The sequence below is a fragment of the Squalius cephalus genome, assembly GCF_949319135.1.
Source record: "Squalius cephalus genome assembly, chromosome: 9".
Classification (NCBI taxonomy): Eukaryota; Metazoa; Chordata; class Actinopteri; order Cypriniformes; family Leuciscidae; genus Squalius; species Squalius cephalus.
Window position 1 is genome coordinate 38,220,620 of NC_137130.1, and position 24,516 is coordinate 38,245,135.

At 41.2% G+C, this 24,516-nt stretch overlaps 1 protein-coding gene across 1 annotated transcript in view; it reads right to left on the reverse strand.

The window, feature by feature from the left end:
• Nucleotides 1–17,237: 17,237 nt before the first annotated feature.
• Nucleotides 17,238–24,516, reverse strand: part of insig2 (insulin induced gene 2) — a 12,561-nt gene continuing 5,282 nt past the window's right edge. The window contains exons 3-6 of the mRNA XM_079880621.1: nt 24,452–24,516; nt 19,462–19,628; nt 18,769–18,868; nt 17,238–17,548 (exon numbers count right to left, since the gene is read on the reverse strand). The exon at nt 24,452–24,516 is cut by the window's right edge and continues 60 nt beyond it. Of these exons, the coding sequence (XP_079736747.1) occupies nt 17,507–17,548; nt 18,769–18,868; nt 19,462–19,628; nt 24,452–24,516 (374 nt within the window). The 3' untranslated portion in view covers nt 17,238–17,506. The remainder of the gene's footprint in view (nt 17,549–18,768; nt 18,869–19,461; nt 19,629–24,451) is intronic.

Consider the following 24,516-nt stretch of genomic DNA (forward strand, 5'->3'; position numbering starts at 1 on the left):
CGCTAAGGGGCCAACGTTTTGCCAATGAGCAAATTCTCATGGGCCCTGCGCTGGCAGCCCGCTGGGGGCCCTTAGGCTAGCCCTAAGTGGGCCCGTAAAGGGCCAGTGCAGGCTTGTTTGCAGGGTAACCATTCAGAAACGTCCTGTTGCTTCTACATGTTGTCACTTCTTCTTGAGTCTGTCCATCTTTGTCCGATTCATTTAAACATAAAAGGCAGAACCGTTTCTGACATTTTAGTGCTTGTCTGCATGAGGTAATCGGAGCTGCTAACACCCACTCACACAGGAGCTGTTGAAGCTCCGCCCTCTGTGCTTGCAGTTTATTTGCATTTAAAGGGACACACACGACACAACGCGTTTTTACTGACCCTCAAAAAGGGACAACTTTAAAGGGTAACTAAACCCTAAACCAACTTTTTTTAGTTAATGATCTGTAAGACTGGGGCTTTATTAGTGCTGTTTATTGATTCAAGTAACTTGAAATTTGACATTTGGGTATAAAGTGTTTTAATTCTACATTATATGGTGTAAAAATGTCTGACTGCTGCCCTCCTCAGGTTGAATGGTGGCTACTGCAGTTGAATTTTCCTATTGGATGTTGCGGTACTGCGTTATGTAAGCAGTACGAGCTCACCACGCCCTTGGCAGTATAAAAACATTGTTTCGTCAAAAACACTGTAGCGAGTCAGGAGTTGGAATTGTGAGTATCGAAAATGATCAGGATAGCGTATTTTAGCATCTATTTAGCATAGCATTTAGATGATTTCTTGTAGCCTAGGTAGTTAATTAGCATAGTTGTTAGTGTAGTATTGTTAGAAGCATAGTTAGTTAGTAGCATAGTATTGCATCAGTTATTATAGCTTTAAGTTAGCGTAGATTTATCTGTATTTAGTACAGTGGTCAGGAGGGTATGTAGGTGTAGTGTTGCTGGTTGCAACAGCACTTCTGAACTGCATAGCTTTCCAGCAGACTTGGAAATTAGGCGCCAGTGGTTGCATGCACTTGGCCTGGAAGACCGTGAATTCCCGCCTAGAGCTCAAGTGTGCAACCTGCATTTTACGCGGGATTGCTTCACCAACACAATAGAGGTGGACATGGGCTTCTCCACACAGCTCACGCTGAAAAGCGACGCAGTGCCAAACGCTGCTCCTCCTGCATGGACTCCACCACCGCAGCAGCGTCTTGATGTGAGTGAGCATATATATAATCACAATTTATGGTTAGGCTAAAGTTAATCCTCTGGGGTCGACAAACGCACTGACGCATTTTGCTGGATTTTTTCCCATAGCGACAAAATATGAATATGCCTACAGAGAGCGCGCGCTATTGACATCAACTCGATAAAACTCATCAGATTCATATACTTTACATCGTCTTTACAGCGACGCTGTGAGGAATAATAATAGCATAATAGTAGGCCTAATAATAATCCTGGAGAAAATTACCTCAGAAGTTTGTGAGTTAGTTAATTAACCAATAGTATTTATAAACATTTTAAAATCTCTAGAAATGACTGAATATAAGATTTTAATTGTAAACCATAACACAATTTTTGTGATGACCAGAGAAATTGGGTGCCAGACTGAACCAGTCAGCTCCAGATCTGCAGGTGTGCAGGCTAACATGAAGCCCATGAGGAGAAGCAAAGGTGATTTTGAATATTATGGAGCTTTTGAATGTTTCATCATATAGTCAAGATTATATAATTTTGTTTTGTACTTTCGCTGCTTATTGATAACAAATCTATTATTAATTTGTGCAGCCACCCAGGCCACTTCTCCATGTCAAACAGCACTGTGCTTACTGCGAGTACTCCAGTGATTGGTCGAGCCAGCCAATGGTAAACAATATACCAGCGGGAAACCTACAGCTCTGTGCAGCTCTTCTGTTTACTGGCTCATCATTTTGCCAGATATTGAAGGTGAGAGATAATAACATAGCGCTGTCATATTTGCACGTGACCCCTCAGGTCATTATATGAAGATGTATTTTTTTTCTTTAGTTCTTGGATGCCTTCAAAATCCAGGGGATCTCTGAGCCGTGCTTCCACAACATCAGGCCAAGCTCCTTATCCCAACCATAAACTGTCAGTGGAAGATTGAGCAGGATGACGTTATTGAAAATGCCATTGCTGATGGGGCTGTGACTCTTGGTGGGGACATGAGAGCTGATTCACCTGGTAATAAATAACTCATTAATTATATATATATAGCCTGCTGTCAGGCTTTGTTGACTAAAGTGCAAATAACACAGTTGTAGGACATTCAGCAAAATATGGCTACACCATGATGGACCTCAAAGCCAATAGGGTCATAGACATCCAACTAGTCCAGGTAAACAACTACACAATGAAAATATTTTGTTATGTGAATTACTAGATACTGTGCATTGATCTAAAGTATTTGTTTGTGTTTGCAGAGCAATGAAGTTGGAAACAGCCAACGGATGGAGAAGGAGGGATTTGAAAGAAGCCTGTCTCTTCTTGAGGAAAGAGGTGTTGTGGTCCAGTCTTTGGTGACTGACCGTCACACAGGGGTACAGAAATTTATGAGGGAGCAAAAAAAGGACATTAGACACTTCTTCGACCCTTGGCATATGGGAAAAGTTTAGTATTTTGAATAGAACGAAAACAGTACCAGTATTTCAAACAGATTTTTTTTTTCAGTTAAAGTAGTAGACAATTATCCGGGAAGACTTTTTAAGATGCCCCAAAAAGGTTAATTTATCACATAAATTTCTTTTTTTATCACATAGCCTATACTGAATGTTAGTCCACCACCTTGGTCTATAGAGTTCTGCGGGAAACACTGATTACAGTAATTATTTTTATTATTCTTTATGTGTTCAGGGCTTGGTAAAAAAATGGATGCCCTTAGTAAAGGTAAGGGACTGCAACACGTGGGGCTGTGGAGAAAGAGTGTGGTCAATCACCTTTATTGGTCTGCGACCACAGACAGTTTAATAAGAAGATACTTTATAAAGACAGTACACTTTGCGTATACAGGCAGGCACAATCTTTGGAAAACAGTCTCGACCAGTCGAACCACGAACGCGGTGCTAAGTGAGCTTAACTGTGACTTGGAATCTCATATGGTCCGTTGTTTACGGAAGAAAGCACAGAGCACATGAGATTTCACAAACGTAATTCCTATCGACCAGCTCACTTAGCACGGCGTTCGTGGTTCGACTGGTCGAGACTGTTTTCCAAAGATTGTGCCTGCCTGTATACGTGAAGTGTACTGTCTTTATAAAGTATCTTCTTATTAAACTGTCTTTACACTTACAAAGTTCTCAATGCTTCGGTTTGCACGTAGGGACCCTCATTATGCTACTGTGTTAGTGTGGGGCTATTTTGAGTCTCGTTAGTGGTATTAACTAGCGATTTCTTTTTACTTACTCTCTGCCCTATATACTTGCGTTATAAGCTAATCAGTGGCTAAAACTGGGTACATTCGATTAGCATGAAAACACATCCCAGAGAACGGTCAACTCGGTACCCATGTGTTATTAACCCCTAGGTTCATGTTGCGCCAGAATTGTCCTTTAACACTCTGGTCTTGTCATATTTCATAGCTATACCTTGGGTATATCTCCCTACAACAAACATTCTCTACCAGGGACTGTGAGCTGCAGTGCCCACAGGTGCGCCTGTTGAGACAGAATAATTTGTAATTTGTAATAATAAGGAGAATTGAAATCTCTGTTTTTCACTTAATTATTAACACTAAATCATACCAAAATTAACCTAAATGCATGGGTTTTAAATTTTTGATAGTTCGTTAGTATTTGCTATGAGCATTTGTAACGACTGACAAGTCAAACACAAGTATTTGTATAGTTTAACAAATTATATTTAAAACTCACTCTGGGATCTGTGGCCCCATACCCCCAAACAAGGCAAGAAGGTCTTAGTTACCATGACCACGATCAGATAAGTTGGTTTTATGACTCTTAGCAATGTGAACAGGGCTTCTGCCACAAGACCTAACAGATATTAGAACAGACTCTCCTGCATTCATGTATCGATGAACTGATTAACATGAAATTAACATGCATCCCAGAACATTTTGTGAATTATTTACTGTCTTGTGTTGTGTCTTTTAGTACTATTATCTTTTAAAACTATTATCTCTTTGATACTATGTATTTTATTATAGAAACAAAGGTCAATGTAACCTCACCGATACCATGTTTGGTCTCTTTAAATTGGTACTTTGAAGAAATGATTGTGTACATGATATGCTGATAGCTGCACAACATATTAGTATTACAAGAATCTTTCTTAGTTTCATCATCAGAAACCAATCCAGCTGCACATGCAAATGAGCACGCTTAGAACAAAGATTCATAAATCAACCACAGAGGAAAGTTCCCGCTTGGAAATTCCACCCTTCTCATTGGTCAAGCAAACCCGGAGAGGTGGGGCATTTCTCAGGCTTTATTAGAGACAAATCCACAGTGACCCTCTCTCTTCTTCTGGCCTCTACTGCTGCTTCTACAGGTTGATTGTCAACAAAAGAGTTTGTTGGACGAACTGATTAATTGATTGAAATGTTAATTTAGCTACAGCAAGTTAATTCAAATAACTGACCCAAATTTTAATCATTAATCATAAAAAGTTATGAGTTATTATTAATATTTCCCCTTTGAGCTAACTTGTTACACATTAGCCTAATTTAGCCATAATGCTAATGTTTTACCACTCAGGCAATGGCCATTCTCACTTGCGCGGCTGCTTTGCTAACATCGTCGGATGCCGATCGCGATGTGGGAGACCGCAGTTTGAACCAGCGACTCGAATTGATATGGCTCTTGCCCTGTGTCCACAGACAATTCACCCTCCTCCACTTCAGGTGAAGGTGGGAGAGAAAAATCCTCGACTTCAAATGACAGCTCTGTTGCAAAGCTACTTGCGTCACTCCAGTCACTCTCCATTTTAGAGTCTGACAGCAGCCGTCAATTAATCCGTCACTGCGGGTCTCAGGTGCACTCCCATGCTGTACAAAAATATCTGTGGGGTATTTTGAGCTAAAACTTCACATACACACTCATACACACCTGTCCCACACTGGGACAACAGAGACTTATTTTACACTTATATTGTAAAAGGGGGCATTATACCACCCCTTTAAACCGCTGCATTCATACAGGATACTTTTACAACGTCTTTATGCACTTTTTGAGGCCTCAAAGTCTTTGGTTTCATGGACTATTTTAAATCCTACCAGAATATTAAAAATATCTTTATTTGTGTTTTAAGGACAAACGGAATCTTAAGGGTTTGGAAGGACATGAGCTTGAGTGATTGATGACAGAATATTTGGCTGAACTGATGCTTTAAGATATTTAAAATTAAACCCACCCTGAGAAAGAAAAAAAAGGGGTCGCAAAAAGCAACTGTCCAAACATATTGGCAAATGCATTGTTGTTGCACAAAATAATTCATCCATTTATCATTCAGTGTTCAAACTGGTAAAAAACTAAAGATGAAAATCTAGTTTGAATGAATTCAGAAGTCACGAGGAGAGATAAACGGCAAACAGCTGTGTGAGTAAATGCACTGGTTCACACGTGCTTCACACACTCTTAAACTGAGAAGAATGGATTAACTCGAGCGCAAAGCAGGTCTTCTGCATTAACCTTTACAGAGCGAGCCAGGGTGTGTGTGTGTGTGTGTGTGTGTGTGTGTGTGTGTGTGTGTGTGTGTGTGTGTGTGTGAGGCAGCAGTCATATTTCTGCCAGATAACTGTCCGTGGAGAGTGGTTGTTCAGGCTGTGAGCAGTTGCATGGGACCACACACAGACTGACTGACACACACACACACACACACACACACACGGTTAAATCCATTAAACTGGGATTACAGCAGTGTTACTGAGATATGGAGGAACCAGTGATGCTGAACATCACCCATTAAATCAACACACACAGAGAGATATATATACACACACACACACACACACACACACCACAGAAAGGCACACACACACACACACACACACACACACACACACACACACACACACACACATTGATTGGGTTTCCATGTTTTAGGGACTTTCCATTGAAATCTTGAGTTTTATACTGTACAAACTGTATTTGTATGTAATTCATCTTGACAGCATTAGGCTATTTCATGGATTCATTTATTTATTTTTAAGTAGATATGTTTAGCTTTGGGGATATGCTTACTGTATTTGTAAATGAACACTTAAAAATAATACAATTAATGTCTAATAAAGGTTGGTTTAAAGCACTCAATTAATGACATTTTCCAATATTCCATGACCTAATCTAAAGAGAGAACTATTTACAGTTAATAAGATGTTAACAATGCATTATTGAACTATTTATGTATGAGCTAATTAAACAATAACACTTTGTTTATTACAGTGACAATGATTTAAGAACTCACTATATAGTCTATTAATGTATTATTAACTACAGTTTATAATCATAATCATACATCTGCTCTCTGAAGGTCAACTATTTCCCTGTATTGTGCTTTTAATATAATAAAACTATAATAATATTTGTTAAATCAGGTGGCGCTCTATCATGAGCATGACCCACCCTGATTGAAGTTCATTATACCCTGAATACTGGATTCTGATTGGCTGGAAGGTGTGCAATAAAACCATCAGTTTAATTAATCAGCGCTCTGTTTTCACTGAAGCACACAGACGCACCTCAATCACGTGCACGTCTATCGTCTGAAATATAGATGTATATAGTCCTATACATCTGATGCATTGATTGCATTATTGTCAGGGGTGCTCATAACCTTTGGTCTGGCTCTCGCAGGAGGAGATCTGCTTGGACTCACACTTCACACACACTTATCCTACTTTCCTTCTGACTGCTCCCCTCACTGTCTTCTTTTCTCTCCAACATGGTAGATGATGATGATGATGATGATGATTTTTATTTTATCATCACTAATGACACAGACAATAGCAGGAATATTAGGCTGCTGTCACTTTAAGACCGAATGCACGGACCGAATATACTGACGCACATCCGGGTTCTTTCCGTTCTGTATTTGCATAGATATATACACTAGATGTCCCATTGGGGTTCTAAGCATGCGTCAAAACCGCCGCCATCTTGGAACAGGGGTCTTGTCATAGGAAGTAGCTAGGTAACACTCAAACGATGCTATCTCCGCCTGTACTTTGAATCGATATGAATGATGCCGGACTTTTGTGCTGCGTATGGATGTTCACACGAAAGAAATCTAAAAAGAATGTGTTTTATGATATTGAATGATACGAAATTATATTTCTGGTTAACTTACGTTGGTTTGTTTCAGTCCTTGGTTAACGACCGCAGCTAATCCATGCTAGTTAGCTAGCTAGTTACCCATTCGTTTTTGACAGTTAGGAAACCCGACAATGAACAGAATGTATTTATATCAATGTAATATGATCGTAAGATGTTGGAAATGTGGACAGTTGTTTTGGTCTCTACTCAATAGTTTCTCCGACTGGCGCTGTGTGGCCGAGTTCAGTCTCCGTCTATTTCGAGCTAGCGCTCTACTACGCTTATGGATTTGTTTTGTTTGTAGATTCCCAAGTGATAAACAGAGACGTCAGTTATGGACAATAGCACTCAGGAGAGAGGGCTTCGAGCCAAAAGACCGCACCTTACTGTGCAGCTGTCATTTTCGGCCTGAAGATTTTGACAGGACTGGACAGACCATCCGTTTACGGCAAGGAGCGACCCCATCCATTTATAATTTTCCTGATCATCTTTCAAAAGTTTGTCACAGCAGTTTTTTTAACACAACATTTTGTAATTGATTACGTGTTCATATAAGCTCAAACAATTTCCCTTTTTTTCAATTCAATTCAAATTTATTTGTATAGCGCTTTTCACAATACATATTGTTTCAAAGCAGCTTTACAGAAAGTGCATTTCAGAAATGTACATAGAGAAATACAGTTAGTTAATCATGTATTGATTTAGGGCATAAACATAGCCAGCGTCGAGTCGTCTCTTCACAGGCGCCGAGTCGTCTCTGCACGGGTGTTGGAGAATCTGTAGTTTCCATGAGAGGCTGGATACAAACTGGAGCTGACGATCTGTATTTACCTCGGGACTAGCGTCCCGAGATAACAACAGAAAAGCATATGGGAAATAATTAGCGTAGCTGCTGTTCATAATATTAATGCATTCAATCTGATTCAACTGTAGTATAAAATGTAAGTATTATGTGAATGCCTGGCTGAAGAGATGCGTATTTAATCTAGTTTTAAACTGGGACAGCGAGTCTGAGCCTCGAACAATATCAGGAAGGCCATTCCACAGTTTAGGAGCTAAATGTGAAAACGCTCTCCCTCCTTTAGTGGACTTAGATATCCTAGGAATGACCAGAAGCCTCGAATTTAGTGATCTTAAAGAGCGCGATGGATTGTAGGGCGATAGAAGTTCCGTTAAATACACGGGAGCTAAACCATTTAGGGCTTTATAGGTCAGTAGCAATACTTTGTAATTGATACGGAACTTTATAGGTAACCAATGTAGTGATGATAAAATTGGTGTTATATGATCGTATTTTCTTGATCTAGTAAGAACTCTAGCGGCGGCATTTTGGACTAACTGTAGCTTGTTTATTGAGGATGCAGGACAACCAGCTAATAAAGCATTACAGTAATCTAGTCTCGAGGTCATGAATGCATGAACTAGCTTTTCTGCATCAGAAACAGATAGCATATTACGTAGCTTAGCAATGTTTCTAAGGTGGAAAAAGGCTGTTCTTGTAACATATGAAATATGATTTTCAAAAGACAAGTTGCGGTCTAATATAACACCCAGGTCTTTTACTGTAGTGGATAAAGTAACAGGACACCCTTCTAAATTAAAGTTGTATTGTAAGAGGTTTTGTGGGCAGTTTTTTGGACTAATAAGTAATACCTCCGTTTTATCTGAATTTAATAGCAGAAAATTACATGTCATCCAGTATTTTATATCTTTAACACACTCTGTTAATTTAGATAATTTAGCGTTTTCATCTGGTCGTGATGAAATATATAATTGAGTGTCATCAGCATAACAGTGGAAATTAATTCCATGTTTCCTTATAATATTTCCAAGTGGCAGCATATATATTGAGAATAGCAGAGGGCCTAACACAGATCCTTGCGGTACACCGTAGTTTACTGACATTATCTTCGATTTTTCCCCATTTACGCAGACAAAATGGTAACGGTCTGATAAGTATGATCTGAACCAGCTTAATGCTTGTCCTTGAACACCAGTGTAGTTTTGTAGTCGGTCTAAGAGTATTGTGTGATCTATAGTATCGAACGCAGCACTAAGATCGAGTAAAACTAATATTGAGATACAGCCTTGGTCAGAAGCTAAAAGTAAATCATTTGTGATTTTAACGAGCGCAGTTTCAGTGCTATGATGCGGCCTGAATCCAGACTGAAACTTTTCATAGATATCATTTTCTTGCAAGAAAGAGCACAGTTGAGCGGACACAACTTTTTCTAGTATTTTTGACATAAATGGAAGATTTGAAATGGGTCTGTAATTTGCTAGGTTATTATGATCTAATTGTGGTTTCTTAATGAGAGGTTTTATAACTGCCAACTTGAATATTCTTGGAACATGACCTAAAGATAAAGACGAGTTAATAATATTGAGAAGAGGCTCTTTCACTACAGGTAACACTTGTTTCAGTAGTTTAGTTGGTATTGGATCTAATAAACACGTTGTTGGTTTAGATGCAATGATAAGTTTATTTAGCTCTTCCTGTCCTATAGTTGTAAAGCACTGTAATTGTTCTTGCGGGGTGATAATTGAGGCTGAATCATAAGACACCATTAAAGATTGTACATTTACAATTGTGTTTCTGATGCTTTCTATTTTCTCAGTGAAGAAATTCATAAAATCATTACTACTACACTGTAACGGAATATTTTGCTCCGGTAACGTCTGTTTATTTGTTAGTCTAGCGACGGTGTTAAATAAAAACCTAGGATTATTTTGGTTGTTTTCTATTAGTTTGCGGAGATGCTCAGCCCTGGCTGCTTTTAAGGGCCTTTTTATAACGTGACATACTGTCTTTCCACGCGATTCTAAAGACCTCTAGATTAGTTTGTTTCCATTTACGCTCTAAATTACGAGTTTCTCTCTTTAGAACATGCGTAACACTGTTGTACCATGGTGCTTTAGTTTTCTCTCTAACCTTTTTTAATCTAATTGGTGCAACGATGTCTAATGTACTAGAGAAAATGGTGCTCATAGTGCTAGTCATTTCCTCTAGTTCATCTGTTTGTTTGGGTTCACTGAGCAGCTGAGATAGATCAGGTAAGCTATTTGAAAAATGATCAATAGTTGTTGGAAGGATTGTTCTGCCTGGTCGATAACGCGGCGCAACATGACAAATTTCAGCGGTACGTAGTATGCAAGTGACCATGTAATGGTCAGTGACTTCATCACTTTGCGGTATAATATCTATATCGGTTGGATCGGCTCCATGTGATATAATTAAATCTAGCGTATGATTAAGACGATGAGTGGGACCATTTACGTTTTGCTAGAAAACTAGGCTGTTTTCCCCAACAGCCTAGTTCATCCAGGTCAAGCAGAACGTCAAACAAAGCAACTGAAGAATCTCCACACCCATGGTCCAAAACACCTGTCAGGGGGGTTGAAAGACCAGGGCCCGTATCCCTAAAGATTCTGAGAATCCTCTCAGAGAGCTCCTAACTTAACCTAAAAATTCCTTGCCAGGAGTTTTAGCTTAGAAGTGATTCCAGAACATTTTCAGTGAACTCTGAGCAAGGAATGGATGGAAAATCCTATCTTAGTGGGGAGGTGTGGTTGACCCCGTTGCTAGGTATGAGTCATCATTTCAAAAGCTGTGATTGGTTGATCCTACAAGTTTGATGAAAATTAACTTTTGGTGATAATGAGCAAAGGATGTACCCTCAAATCAATAAACATAATTATACACTCTAATCTTATGCAGACTGTACTTGTAATTAATATTTCACATTCAAGAAAATATCTTGAAAATGAATAGTAAGCTGTAGGGGTTATAGCCTAACATTAGAATCTAAAATATGTGAAAACTTAAGCTCATTACACCCTGTTCAAATAATGATTCGTGTCTTATTTGCTCATATTAATATCCTAGCTGGCATATTTTGTACTTTCACTCCCATATGGACCCCATTGAAAACAAGATGGCCTACATCAAAGGGCTGTCCTTAATGAAGTAGAAATTGCAACGTTACAACTCAGTGTGGTCTTAACGAGGGTAACACGGCTCAGCTTTTATCAATGTCTGTGATTGCTGGCTGGTCTATTTATGAAGGCTTGTTAACAAATAAAATAACAAACATGATTCCTGCACGATCCAATCTGTAGCGTCTCAATAATTCCCTGTCATCCAGTGTTTGCAGGACATCTCTCCTGCCTCCTCTGTTGGCCATTTTGTGCAGCTGCTTAGGGGAACTCCTAAGCCACTAAAAGTCCTCTTCCCTGCTCTTAGCAGATCTCGCCTTAGGAGCCCTTTTAAGCGCTAGGAATCTTGAGGAATAGCTTTTATATTAACTGGGATTTTCGTGTCACTTTTAGGGGAAATTCTAAGAAAACGTCATGACTCTGAGAATTTTCTTAGAATTTGGCCGCTAGGAGCCACTTTTTGCACAAAAATTCTTTAGGGATACGGGCCCAGACCTCTTTGATCAGTCAATCTTAGTAGGTAAAATTATTTTAACACCTTTGGATGTTTGGTGGATGTAACAGTGAGTGACATTTTCAGAAGTTAGGATACATGTTTGAAGTTACTGAGTTTGTAAATATTTTTCAGGATCATCAGTATGCCTTTGACCCAGTTAAAGCAAAAGAGAAGTTGGCTGTGTCTCAGGAGAACGTGAAGAAGTTACAACGGGACTTGAGAAATGCGAAGGACAGGGAAAGAAGAAAAAAGAAGACTGGGCTCCTTGTTGGAGGATTTGAAAAATAACAAGATGCTGATGGAGGAACTGGAGCAAAAGCTGAATTTCTACTCTGGTTGGCTGACTCGATTCTCCCTCTCTCTTTTGCATGTGTAGCATTTATAATTGTGTACAGGGCTCTAGAGTGCGACCAATTTTATCGGTACAACTACAATTTTTAACCTGCAGCTGCGTGCCTTGCAGCAACAAGTTAAGTTGATTTGCTGTATTGCACCTCTCAAGTTTGTGTTGCTAACCTGCCTAGGCTATGGAATTTAGTTCATTTAGGCTTACTGTTCAGAAATAAGCTACACAACTGATTACAAACTTTTACATCAAATTTGGGTGCACCTAAATTTTGTGCTGGTGCATCTAAATAAAACAAGTTTGGCACACCAGTGCAACCAATACAAAAAAGTTAGTCTGGAGCCCTGTTGTAGTAGTATGTCTCATCTCACACAGTTTGATTGCTGTCTCAATATTGTTACCTGTGAAATGTTTTTCTGTTGATCATAGAAAAAAACAATGCATATGATCAAGTTGTCTCTAAGGCCTTGTCCACACGGACACGGGTATTTTTATAACCGTGACTTTTTTTACGCGGTTCGGCCGTTCGTCCACACGGAAACGCAGTCTCAGGTCACTGAAACCAGAGCCCGTCTACGGAGAGCCTGGCCACTCCCTATTAACTCCTATTGTACCGAATTTTGGTTGTAGTACCACCAGAGTTCCACTGGGGGCGATCGCCATGAGTGCAAAATGAATGGGAGTCAATGGGGCTAGACGGCTAAATGTGTCTCTTTCACCCGATTGCCGTTGATAAATCTCAAATCTGATTGTAGATTTTGCAAGTTCAACATGGGTTTTAAGTCGAAAGTTGAATGAACGAGTACTTATGTCCTTTCGATTTCTTACAGGTTGAGTTGTTGTTGCCCATAACACGCTAGCATTCTGCTAATGAACGCTGATTGGTCAGTGAAGGACTGATTACGACCAGAGATACCGCTTGATGGCATCGTGTCATCCGCAGCGGGACCAGAAACAAACAAAACAAAAACTCTTCTAGCACGTGTGTTTACCTGTGTCAGCTGTGTTGTCGATGCCTCGAGAGAAAAGAAAGTGCAGAGCGCGAAAGCACCAAAGTGACTGAAGGATTGCCGTGAAGCAGTATCTCTGGTCGTACATGTATATGACGTCATTGACACTTTAAAAGACTTTTTAAAAGCAAATAAGTGACTCTAAAAAATCTAACACCCAGCAATGTGTAATTTATTTGCATCTCCTTTCGAATACAACATTCAAATTACTAGACAAAAATTATATCCTGAGAAAAGTGGATTTTTATTGGTATAGCGCCATTGACCTCCATTCATTCTGCACTCGTCCTGTGAGCGCCCTCATATGGAATCAGAGAGGAACTGCAACCAGTTCAGAAGCCGGAAGTGTAGTGAGAGTGAAACTTCTCGCCATATTAGACATTCTCTGCTGAAACCGCACATTTTTGAAAACCCCTGCCAGGGTGAGGATTTTCAGAAACGCCGGTTGCAGTGTTGTCGTGTAGACAGTAAAACCGGGGTTTTTGCTTCTGATTCAGGCTTCTGATTGGCCAATGTGGCTTAACGATCGCCGCCTGCTGGTGTGGCATGCTCTTGACAACGCATGATAGCGTGTTTTTTGCATTTTCATGTAGGCGGAGATTTCTTTTAAACCGAGCATGTGTGGACGGGATTTTTTTTTAAAACGCAGGAGGAAAAACTCCGGTTATAAAAATACCCGTGTCCGTGTGGACTAGGCCTAAATCAATCTGAAATATGTCTCTGTGAAACTATAATTTTATTATTATTAAATTATTATTTCCCTGAACCTTCCAGACCTTCTAGTTGAACTGTTCAAGCACGACCATGCCTTCACTTAGCCTGGCTAACGTCAGACCACTTTCTCTTTGAGACGTGGTCTGGAAACTACATGTTCATTTTCTCGTATTTGAGGCGTGGTTTACGAATGCCCAGAGCCGTTTATTGGGCGCTACGAATGTCTATCAAATGCGCCTGTACGTAGCTCATAGCCAATCATTTCAAATTATACCAGATGACGTATGTAGAGCGACAGATATTCAACGAAGAAGACGACGATGGGTCAGAGATTTATGTGTACACCAGAGAGTCCTGCACGGGTCCGATTTTGTAAATCCGCACCCGACCCGTTTTCCAACAGCAGCACTAATAAAAATCTGCACCGACCCGCTTAAAATAGAACCGACACCCGACCCGCACCCGAAATAAAATCAGTTTAGACTATCACATTATAGACACACTTACAAACATTTTTATTGCCAGGTCATACAGAAGTTATTACATGACCATTAAGGACAACTTCAGCCGAAGCTGTCAAAAGGCCGATACATGAAGAACATGGCTAACGTTACCACACAAATCGAACAGACGCGGCTACACCACTAACGTTATATGCCACACAATTTCGTCTAGCCTACATCTGACAATTTTGGGTTCAAACACACCCTGCACACCACACATACTTAACAGTGTTAAATATGAAAAATACCGTTCGATAGAACGGCTTTGTTATCTGCGTGCTTCCTCAGGGATGAAGTTCCACATTTGCGGCTATCCAACACGAAAATGTTTGCAGCAAAGCCTTTCACAATATTTTCTTCAGATAACTCCAAATTTCTCCCACACACTAGACTTGATTTTTGATGACGTATTGTCGACAACTTTACAATCTCCACTAGCTATTCTTTTCTTCAACTCCTCAGCATCTATCTCGACGACTGCAAGCAGAACGCGCGCGCGCGGTTGTGATGCATTTTTAAAAGTGGAAGTAGCCTTGGTAACGTTATAGATCCTGGGAGGGCGTGGCGCGTCGGCACAAATAAACTGATGTGGATTTTAAATTATTTTATCAACTTGAAATACAGGCATATTTTTGTAGATGTGTTCCTAAAAATATGCATATATTTTTACGTCTGTCATGTTGGATCCATAGATAAACAAACTGCTTCGGTGTGTCGCATATACTTCGTCATCGTCTTCCTGCTCCCTCCCCGTTCTGTGATTGGTTCCCTATTTCAGGGGAAAAATTAGTCCATGGTGTCCAGACTACCTTGCAGCGTGAATAAAATCGCGCTGCTCAAGGCAGTATGGGGAAACCCAGGCTAGCCTTCACTCCTGCTCAAAGGGAATTTGCTTTAACGCTGCATTTGCATGGACCTAAAGCATACACTTACTTGAGGGAAACCATGAAGATACCACTCCCACATCCTCACACTCTTCTAAAGTAAATATAATATTTTCTACAACTTCACATTTGTCAGAAATAGATGAAACTGATGTCAATATGTGTTCTGTTTATTGCTTTGTAACAGATGCTGAGCCTGGGTTAAACACATCGCTGTTAGACATGCTACAGAGACGGAAAAACGAAGACCCTGTTAGGTATGGTCGAGTGTGTGTTTTCCCCAATGCAGAGTTGTTATATCCTGTCATTCTCCTGAACAAGCAACCAACTGCTAACATCTGCTCTATCCTAACAGGTCTACCTTCTATAGATCTTTGAACTGTAAATCATAACCAGCTGTAATGAGGAATATTTGTGTTAAAGGTGATTGACAGATTGTTTGACATTATGAACAGCAAAAACCCACGTGCGGGAGGCTTCAAGGCTCCACTAGGTTTCCGCAACTGGGAAGACACGTTAGGTTTTATGACTGAAGCCCGAGCTTACTTGACCAAGTTGAGGCTGAACGATGGCACTCCACTTCATCGCTCAAAGAGGTTTTTTTGTTTAGTTTAGTTTTTGTTTTCCACAAGTAAGGTAAATACCTTAACACGCTTGACTGAAACGCAGAATAAAAGCAGCGTTGCAAATAACTTAGTAGGTGTGAGTATGGAAAATATGTTGCAGAGATAAAATAGGATTGCAGCTGTCATTGATTTTTGCAATTAATTATATCTTTCTATTTGCAGTACTTTATTTTATTTTGCAAATCTTTTTTTTTATATATATACTTTTTTCCCCCGTTGCCATTCTTTATTTTTTTGAGCAAAACATTTTTTCTTTGCTCAAAACTTTATTTTTGTTTTGCAAAACTTTATTTTCTTTTGCGATACAAAAGAAACATTATTATAATATTAAACACACAAATTAATTTCAAAGAAAGTCTCTTTTAATAATGCAGATAACAAACATGTGACTTCAACTTCAAAAAACAGTAAATGTGGTAAAATACAAATCATGGATCAAGTGATCGCCAAAGCATGAGAAAACATGCAGTTTCTGACGGCCACGGATGAACCGCAATTACTCTTGTTCTATACAATTATTTCAGCTGTAAAAGATCATTGTAAACAAACACTTATTAAAATATGTTGATCCCACTTACTCTGCATCCTACTCAATATTTCATAAAATGTCCTCGCAAATAAAAAGAGGAAAGATAATACAAAAAAACTCCCTTAATTAGTGCCTGTCCCAGCCGTTCACCTCCAGCTCCAGCTCATCTCGTTTTAATGAGTGCTGGCCAACCATTAATCACATCCAAAATAAATGTTTGTGCTTACATAATGTACAGTATATGTGTGTGTACTGTGTATAATTATTTTGTATTTAAATACACACATATGCATGTATATATTTAAGAAATACTTGCATGTATATACATTTATATTATATATACTTAAATATATTCATGCATGTGTGTGTATCATATACAAAATAATTATACACAGTACACACACATATATTATGTAAACACAAACTTTTATTTTGGATGTGATTAATTGTTGGCCAGCACTAATTTTAAGGCTTAGGTAATAATCAATGTAATGTCATTAAAAATAATTTTGTTTTTATTCTGAAGCCGAAACGGGCGTTTATATACAGTAAGTGATTTCTGTGTGTAAGGATGTGTCTTTCAGTCCAAACTGAGGAGATGTTTGGGTCTAGCAGGGAATGATCAGGCTATTACGAGGAATGCATCACATTAAAGTACTGAAGTTGTAATAAACACCTTTTTGAACATTAATTCCCTCCCCAGCTGAATATGGTGATGCTCTGACGCCCACTAGTGCTGGATACGAGCCAGCGGAGGTCCTGTGATGTGTGACAGATGAGAGATTCCCCCTCAGAATCATTCATGTTACTCATTTGAGATCTGATGAATGAGATGCGATGGTGGTGTTGTGTCCAGATGTCTCGTCACAGAGGATCAACAGTAGGAAAATCATATTCTCTGATTGAGTGTGTGTAACGTGTCTAAATATTCAGTCAACATATTGTCCGTCTCACACCTGCAGTCATGAGGACAGTCCTGCGGTTTGACCAATCACAGTCCGTTTGGCACATCTCAGCGCTGGTGCAGCCGGTGTGTTCGAGACTGTCTCACACACACACACACACACGTGGAGAAGCTGACGTCTGAGGAGGTGAACGGTGGATCATCATAACACTGTGGCTCCTCAGTGCCGGGTCGCTCTGTCCCGTCGACGCCTCGCTGCTTCTCCTGGCTTTGCTGTGTGTGCAGAGGATTCTCCTCAGTCCTGATGAGTCTTTTCCTGACTGACTTTGTACTCGTACTGCAGGACATACAGAGACACAAATCAATGCAATGCTTAGTTTCAAAAGCAGCAGACGGGGAAAAAACAGGCCATTTCACAATTTTAAGAGCTTCCAAAATTGAGTAATGCATCTAATCATTTGCATTTGATACATTCTTTTGTAAAAAAATAAAAAAATAATGAAGACTTATTAACCTTCCCTTATATACTCAAAACGCATTACAAGTAACATGCATTATGAAATCAAATGTCCATATTAATATTTGAGTCACTTTTAAAAAAATAAAAGAAATGCACATTTCTTTTGAGTTTAATTAATTTGAGTAAACATTTTGAAACTAGTGAGTTCAAATTCTCCCTCTTCTCCGTAACGCAGTCGCCGACACACACGCACTGTACAGTCAGTGATGTTAGAAGAGCTTTTGTTTGACACACATCGCTCTAGAAGTCAGGAATTATTATATTAATATTCGGACCGCCGGTTTCACACTCAGTCTCAGACTAAAATGCATGTTTGAGCTGTTTTAACTGAGAGGGATATATGGTAACATATGTCAGTTATTGTTTAGTCTCAAGACAGACATCAGTAATGTTATTCTCTAAGGCACGATTATTAAAGCTACTTAAATGTCCTGACTGAACAAAGGCCTAATTCTGGCTTAATCTAAGCCCTGTCTGTGAAACTGGACTAACTAACTTTCCCCAACACAGTGTGCTCTTCTGCTCACCAATGCTGCAGTTATTTGATCAAAAATACAGTAATATTGTGAAATATTATTCCAATGTAAATCAGCTGTTTTCTATGTGAATATATAGTAAAGTGTAGTTTATTCCTGTGATCAAAGCTGAATGTTCAGCATCATTACTCCAGTCTTCAGTGTCACATGATCCTTCAGAAATCACTCTAATATGATGATTTGATGCTCAAGAAACATTTCTCATTATTATCAATGTTGAAAACAGTTGTGCTGATCCATATTTCTGTGAAAACCAATTTTTTTTTGATGAATACAAAGAAATTTACTTCAAAAATCTCTTGTAATATTATGATGTGTGCCTTTACTGTCTCTTTTGATCAATGTAATGCGTCCAGTCTTTCTGACAGCAGTGTGAAATCTTGCTGATCACACACACACACACTCACACTCACACTCACACACACACACACACACACACACACACACACACACACACAGTGTTCGGTTGACTGTGGTTTAGAGCAGATTACGAGAGTTTACCAGAGCGAGCTGTCGTCCGATATTCCCCACAGTTATCACTCCTGCGAAGAAGATACAGGGCAGCCAGGACCGGATGTAGAGGAAGTCAGGAGAGGTGTATCTAAACACACACACAACATACAGGTCTGTGTGTAAAGGCTGCACGCTTATTCAAAGTACAATCACAATACAGAATTACAAAAGCTGAAACCTGATAATAATCTAGTCCTGATGAATGATAAAACCATAGATGTGCGCTCTCATAATAAACAGAGCGTTGTGTCTGTTGGTGTGGAAGTAGTTCACTTCAGAAATAAAATGTCCTGATAATTTACTCTCCCCCACGGCATCCAAGATGTTCATGACTAGCATGACTAGCATTTGTGGTTAAAAGTATATAAATTTATATATTTTTTTCTAAAATGTCCGCTGGTTTGTCTAGATAAGACTCTTATTCCTCGGCTGGATCGTGTCGAGACTTTGAAGCTGCACTGAACTCACTTTTGGGCCGTCGACCCGTTGGACCCCATTGAAGACACTATATGGAGAAAATCCTGGAACGTTTTCCTCAAAAACCTTCATTTCTTTTCGACTGAAGAAAGACAGTCATGAACATCTTGGATGGCGTGGGTGAGAGTAAATGATCAGGAAATGTTAATTCTGAAGTGAGCTAGTTCTGCCTTCTGTGATTGGCTGTATGAGGGTGGCACTCACTGAAAGACGCCGTTGTAAACCAGCAGCTGAGTGGCGAGAGTGGCGAGTGTGGCGATGACGACACCGAGGCCGAACCCGCTGCGAGAGCGGTCGAAGGTCCACCACAGGCCCACGGACAGCGCAGCCAGAGTCAGCGACAGCTGCACGTTATTCACGAAGTCCACCTTCTGTCGGACACTGAGTTAAAGAGAACGGTTCGCACAACAACGCTGTCATCACAGCTGCAGCGATCAAACGCCTGAAGTCAACTGGCTTTTGAATGGGATTTTGGTTAAATATGAACCATATCAAGATATTTTCACACTTTATTCTAAGAAATAAACGACACAACAGTAAAAGCTTTCACTTCAGGCGTTTGCTAACAACTGTCGAAACATGTAAACTCATCTACTCGCTACTACTCCACTTTCACATCATTGTGTATTATTTATTCCAACTAAAACTTTTAGAGAAAATGTTTTTTTTTAAAGAAAGACTTGTTGAAGCCTAAAGTTCCCTGATATTTTAAAGTCTCCTAATTTTGTTTAGCAGGTTTAGATCCACTGCAGCATCAGCTCTTTCCTCAGTGTCTGAAACAGTTTGATTGCGGATTCAGTCTCTAAACCCCTCCTTTCTGGGAGCTTACTCTGCTCTGATTGGTCAGATGACCCAGTCTGTTGTGATTGGTCTACTCTGCTCTGATTGGTCAGATGGCCCAGTCTGTTGTGATTGGTCTACTCAGCTCTGATTGGTCAGATGACCCAGTCTGTTGTGATTGGTCTACTCTGCTCTGATTGGTCAGATGACCCAGTCTGTTGTGATTGGTCTACTCTGCTCTGATTGGTCAGATGACCCAGTGTGTTGTGATTGGTCTACTCTGCTCTGATTGGTCAGATGACCCAGTCTGTTGTGATTGGTCTACTCTGCTCTGATTGGTCAGATGACCCAGTCTGTTGTGATTGGTCTACTCTGCTCTGATTGGTCAGATGACCCAGTCTGTTGTGATTGGTCTACTCTGCTCTGATTAGTCTGATGACCCAGTCTGTTGTGATTGGTCTACTCTGCTCTGATTGGTCAGATGACCCAGTCTGTTGTGATTGGTCTACTCTGCTCTGATTGGTCAGATGACCCAGTGTGTTGTGATTGGTCTACTCTGCTCTGATTGGTCAGATGACCCAGTCTGTTGTGATTGGTCTACTCTGCTCTGATTGGTCAGATGACCCAGTCTGTTGTGATTGGTCTGCTCTGCTCTGATTGGTCAGATGACCCAGTTTGTTGTGATTGGTCTGCTCTGCTCTGATTGGTCAGATGACCCAGTCTGTTGTGATTGGTCTACTCTGCTCTGACTGGTCAGATGACCCAGTCTGTTGTGATTGGTCTACTCTGCTCTGATTGGTCAGATGACCCAGTCTGTTGTGATTGGTCTACTCTGCTCTGACTGGTCAGATGACCCAGTCTGTTGTGATTGGTCTACTCTGCTCTGATTGGTCAGATGACCCAGTCTGTTGTGATTGGTCTACTCTGCTCTGATTAGTCTGATGGCCCAGTCTGTTGTGATTGGTCTACTCTGCTCTGATTGGTCAGATGACCCAGTCTGTTGTGATTGGTCTACTCTGCTCTGATTAGTCTGATGGCCCAGTCTGTTGTGATTGGTCTACTCTGCTCTGATTGGTCAGATGACCCAGTCTGTTGTGATTGGTCTACTCTGCTCTGATTAGTCTGATGGCCCAGTCTGTTGTGATTGGTCTACTCTGCTCTGATTGGTCAGATGACCCAGTCTGTTGTGATTGGTCTACTCTGCTCTGATTGGTCAGATGACCCAGTGTGTTGTGATTGGTCTACTCTGCTCTGATTGGTCAGATGACCCAGTCTGTTGTGATTGGTCTACTCTGCTCTGATTAGTCTGATGGCCCAGTCTGTTGTGATTGGTCTACTCTGCTCTGATTGGTCAGATGACCCAGTCTGTTGTGATTGGTCTACTCTGCTCTGATTGGTCACATGACCCAGTCTGTTGTGATTGGTCTACTCTGCTCTGATTGGTCAGATGACCCAGTCTGTTGTGATTGGTCTACTCTGCTCTGATTAGTCTGATGGCCCAGTCTGTTGTGATTGGTCTGCTCTGCTCTGATTGGTCAGATGGCCCAGTCTGTTGTGATTGGTCTACTCTGCTCTGATTAGTCTGATGGCCCAGTCTGTTGTGATTGGTCTACTCTGCTCTGATTGGTCAGATGACCCAGTCTGTTGTGATTGGTCTACTCTGCTCTGATTGGTCAGATGACCCAGTCTGTTGTGATTGGTCTACTCTGCTCTGATTGGTCAGATGACCCAGTCTGTTGTGATTGGTCTACTCTGCTCTGATTGGTCAGATGACCCAGTCTGTTGTGATTGGTCTACTCTGCTGATTGGTCAGATGACCCAGTCTGTTGTGATTGGTCTACTCTGCTCTGATTGGTCAGATGACCCAGTGTGTTGTGATTGGTCTACTCTGCTCTGATTGGTCAGATGACCCAGTCTGCTGTGATTGGTCTGCTCTGCTCTGATTGGTCAGATGACCCAGTCTGTTGTGATTGGTCTACTCTGCTCTGACTGGTCAGATGACCCAGTCTGTTGTGATTGGTCTACTCTGCTCTGATTGGTCAGATGACCCAGTCTGTTGTGATTGGTCTACTCTGCTCTGATTGGTCAGATGACCCAGTCTGTTGTGATTGGTCTACTCTGCTCTGACTGGTCAGATGACCCAGTCTGTTGTGATTGGTCTACTCTGCTCTGATTAGTCTGATGGCCCAGTCTGTTGTGATTGGTCTACTCTGCTCTGATTGGTCAGATGACCCAGTCTGTTGTGATTGGTCTACTCTGCTCTGATTAGTCTGATGGCCCAGTCTGTTGTGATTGGTCTACTCTGCTCTGATTGGTCAGATGACCCAGTCTGTTGTGATTGGTCTACTCTGCTCTGATTGGTCAGATGACCCAGTCTGTTGTGATTGGTCTACTCTGCTCTGATTAGTCTGACGGCCCAGTCTGTTGTGATTGGTCTACTCTGCTCTGATTGGTCAGATGACCCAGTCTGTTGTGATTGGTCTACTCTGCTCTGATTAGTCTGATGGCCCAGTCTGTTGTGATTGGTCTACTCTGCTCTGATTGGTCAGATGACCCAGTCTGTTGTGATTGGTCTACTCTGCTCTGATTGGTCAGATGACCCAGTGTGTTGTGATTGGTCTACTCTGCTCTGATTGGTCAGATGACCCAGTCTGTTGTGATTGGTCTACTCTGCTCTGATTGGTCAGATGACCCAGTCTGTTGTGATTGGTCTACTCTGCTCTGATTGGTCAGATGACCCAGTCTGTTGTGATTGGTCTACTCTGCTCTGATTGGTCAGATGACCCAGTCTGTTGTGATTGGTCTACTCTGCTCTGATTGGTCAGATGACCCAGTCTGTTGTGATTGGTCTACTCTGCTGATTGGTCAGATGACCCAGTCTGTTGTGATTGGTCTACTCTGCTCTGATTGGTCAGATGACCCAGTGTGTTGTGATTGGTCTACTCTGCTCTGATTGGTCAGATGACCCAGTCTGCTGTGATTGGTCTGCTCTGCTCTGATTGGTCAGATGACCCAGTCTGTTGTGATTGGTCTACTCTGCTCTGACTGGTCAGATGACCCAGTCTGTTGTGATTGGTCTACTCTGCTCTGATTGGTCAGATGACCCAGTCTGTTGTGATTGGTCTACTCTGCTCTGATTGGTCAGATGACCCAGTCTGTTGTGATTGGTCTACTCTGCTCTGACTGGTCAGATGACCCAGTCTGTTGTGATTGGTCTACTCTGCTCTGATTGGTCAGATGACCCAGTCTGTTGTGATTGGTCTACTCTGCTCTGATTAGTCTGATGGCCCAGTCTGTTGTGATTGGTCTACTCTGCTCTGATTGGTCAGATGACCCAGTCTGTTGTGATTGGTCTACTCTGCTCTGATTGGTCTGATGGCCCAGTCTGTTGTGATTGGTCTACTCTGCTCTGATTGGTCAGATGACCCAGTCTGTTGTGATTGGTCTACTCTGCTCTGATTGGTCAGATGACCCAGTGTGTTGTGATTGGTCTACTCTGCTCTGATTGGTCAGATGACCCAGTCTGTTGTGATTGGTCTACTCTGCTCTGATTGGTCAGATGACCCAGTCTGTTGTGATTGGTCTACTCTGCTCTGATTAGTCTGATGGCCCAGTCTGTTGTGATTGGTCTACTCTGCTCTGATTGGTCAGATGACCCAGTCTGTTGTGATTGGTCTACTCTGCTCTGATTGGTCACATGACCCAGTCTGTTGTGATTGGTCTACTCTGCTCTGATTGGTCAGATGACCCAGTGTGTTGTGATTGGTCTACTCTGCTCTGATTGGTCAGATGACCCAGTCTGTTGTGATTGGTCTACTCTGCTCTGATTGGTCAGATGACCCAGTCTGTTGTGATTGGTCTACTCTGCTCTGATTGGTCAGATGACCCAGTGTGTTGTGATTGGTCTACTCTGCTCTGATTGGTCAGATGACCCAGTCTGTTGTGATTGGTCTACTCTGCTGATTGGTCAGATGACCCAGTCTGTTGTGATTGGTCTACTCTGCTCTGATTGGTCAGATGACCCAGTGTGTTGTGATTGGTCTACTCTGCTCTGATTGGTCAGATGACCCAGTCTGCTGTGATTGGTCTACTCTGCTCTGATTGGTCAGATGACCCAGTCTGTTGTGATTGGTCTACTCTGCTCTGATTGGTCAGATGACCCAGTGTGTTGTGATTGGTCTACTCTGCTCTGATTGGTCAGATGACCCAGTCTGCTGTGATTGGTCTACTCTGCTCTGATTGGTCCGATAATCCGTTTCACTCGGATGTACGTCACAATATGGAAGAAACGATCTGTCGCTACTTGCGTAACATTTTGCCTAAGACAGACTGGATAACAGTTGAACAGCTGGCCAGAACGACTGTTACAGGAGGTCAGGCATGAGAAGAGTGAGATGTTGTGAGAGAAGGATACAGCACTGGCATGATTGATGCCCACGAACACGGCCACACAGCGCATGACGTTCGACCACTCCCTCT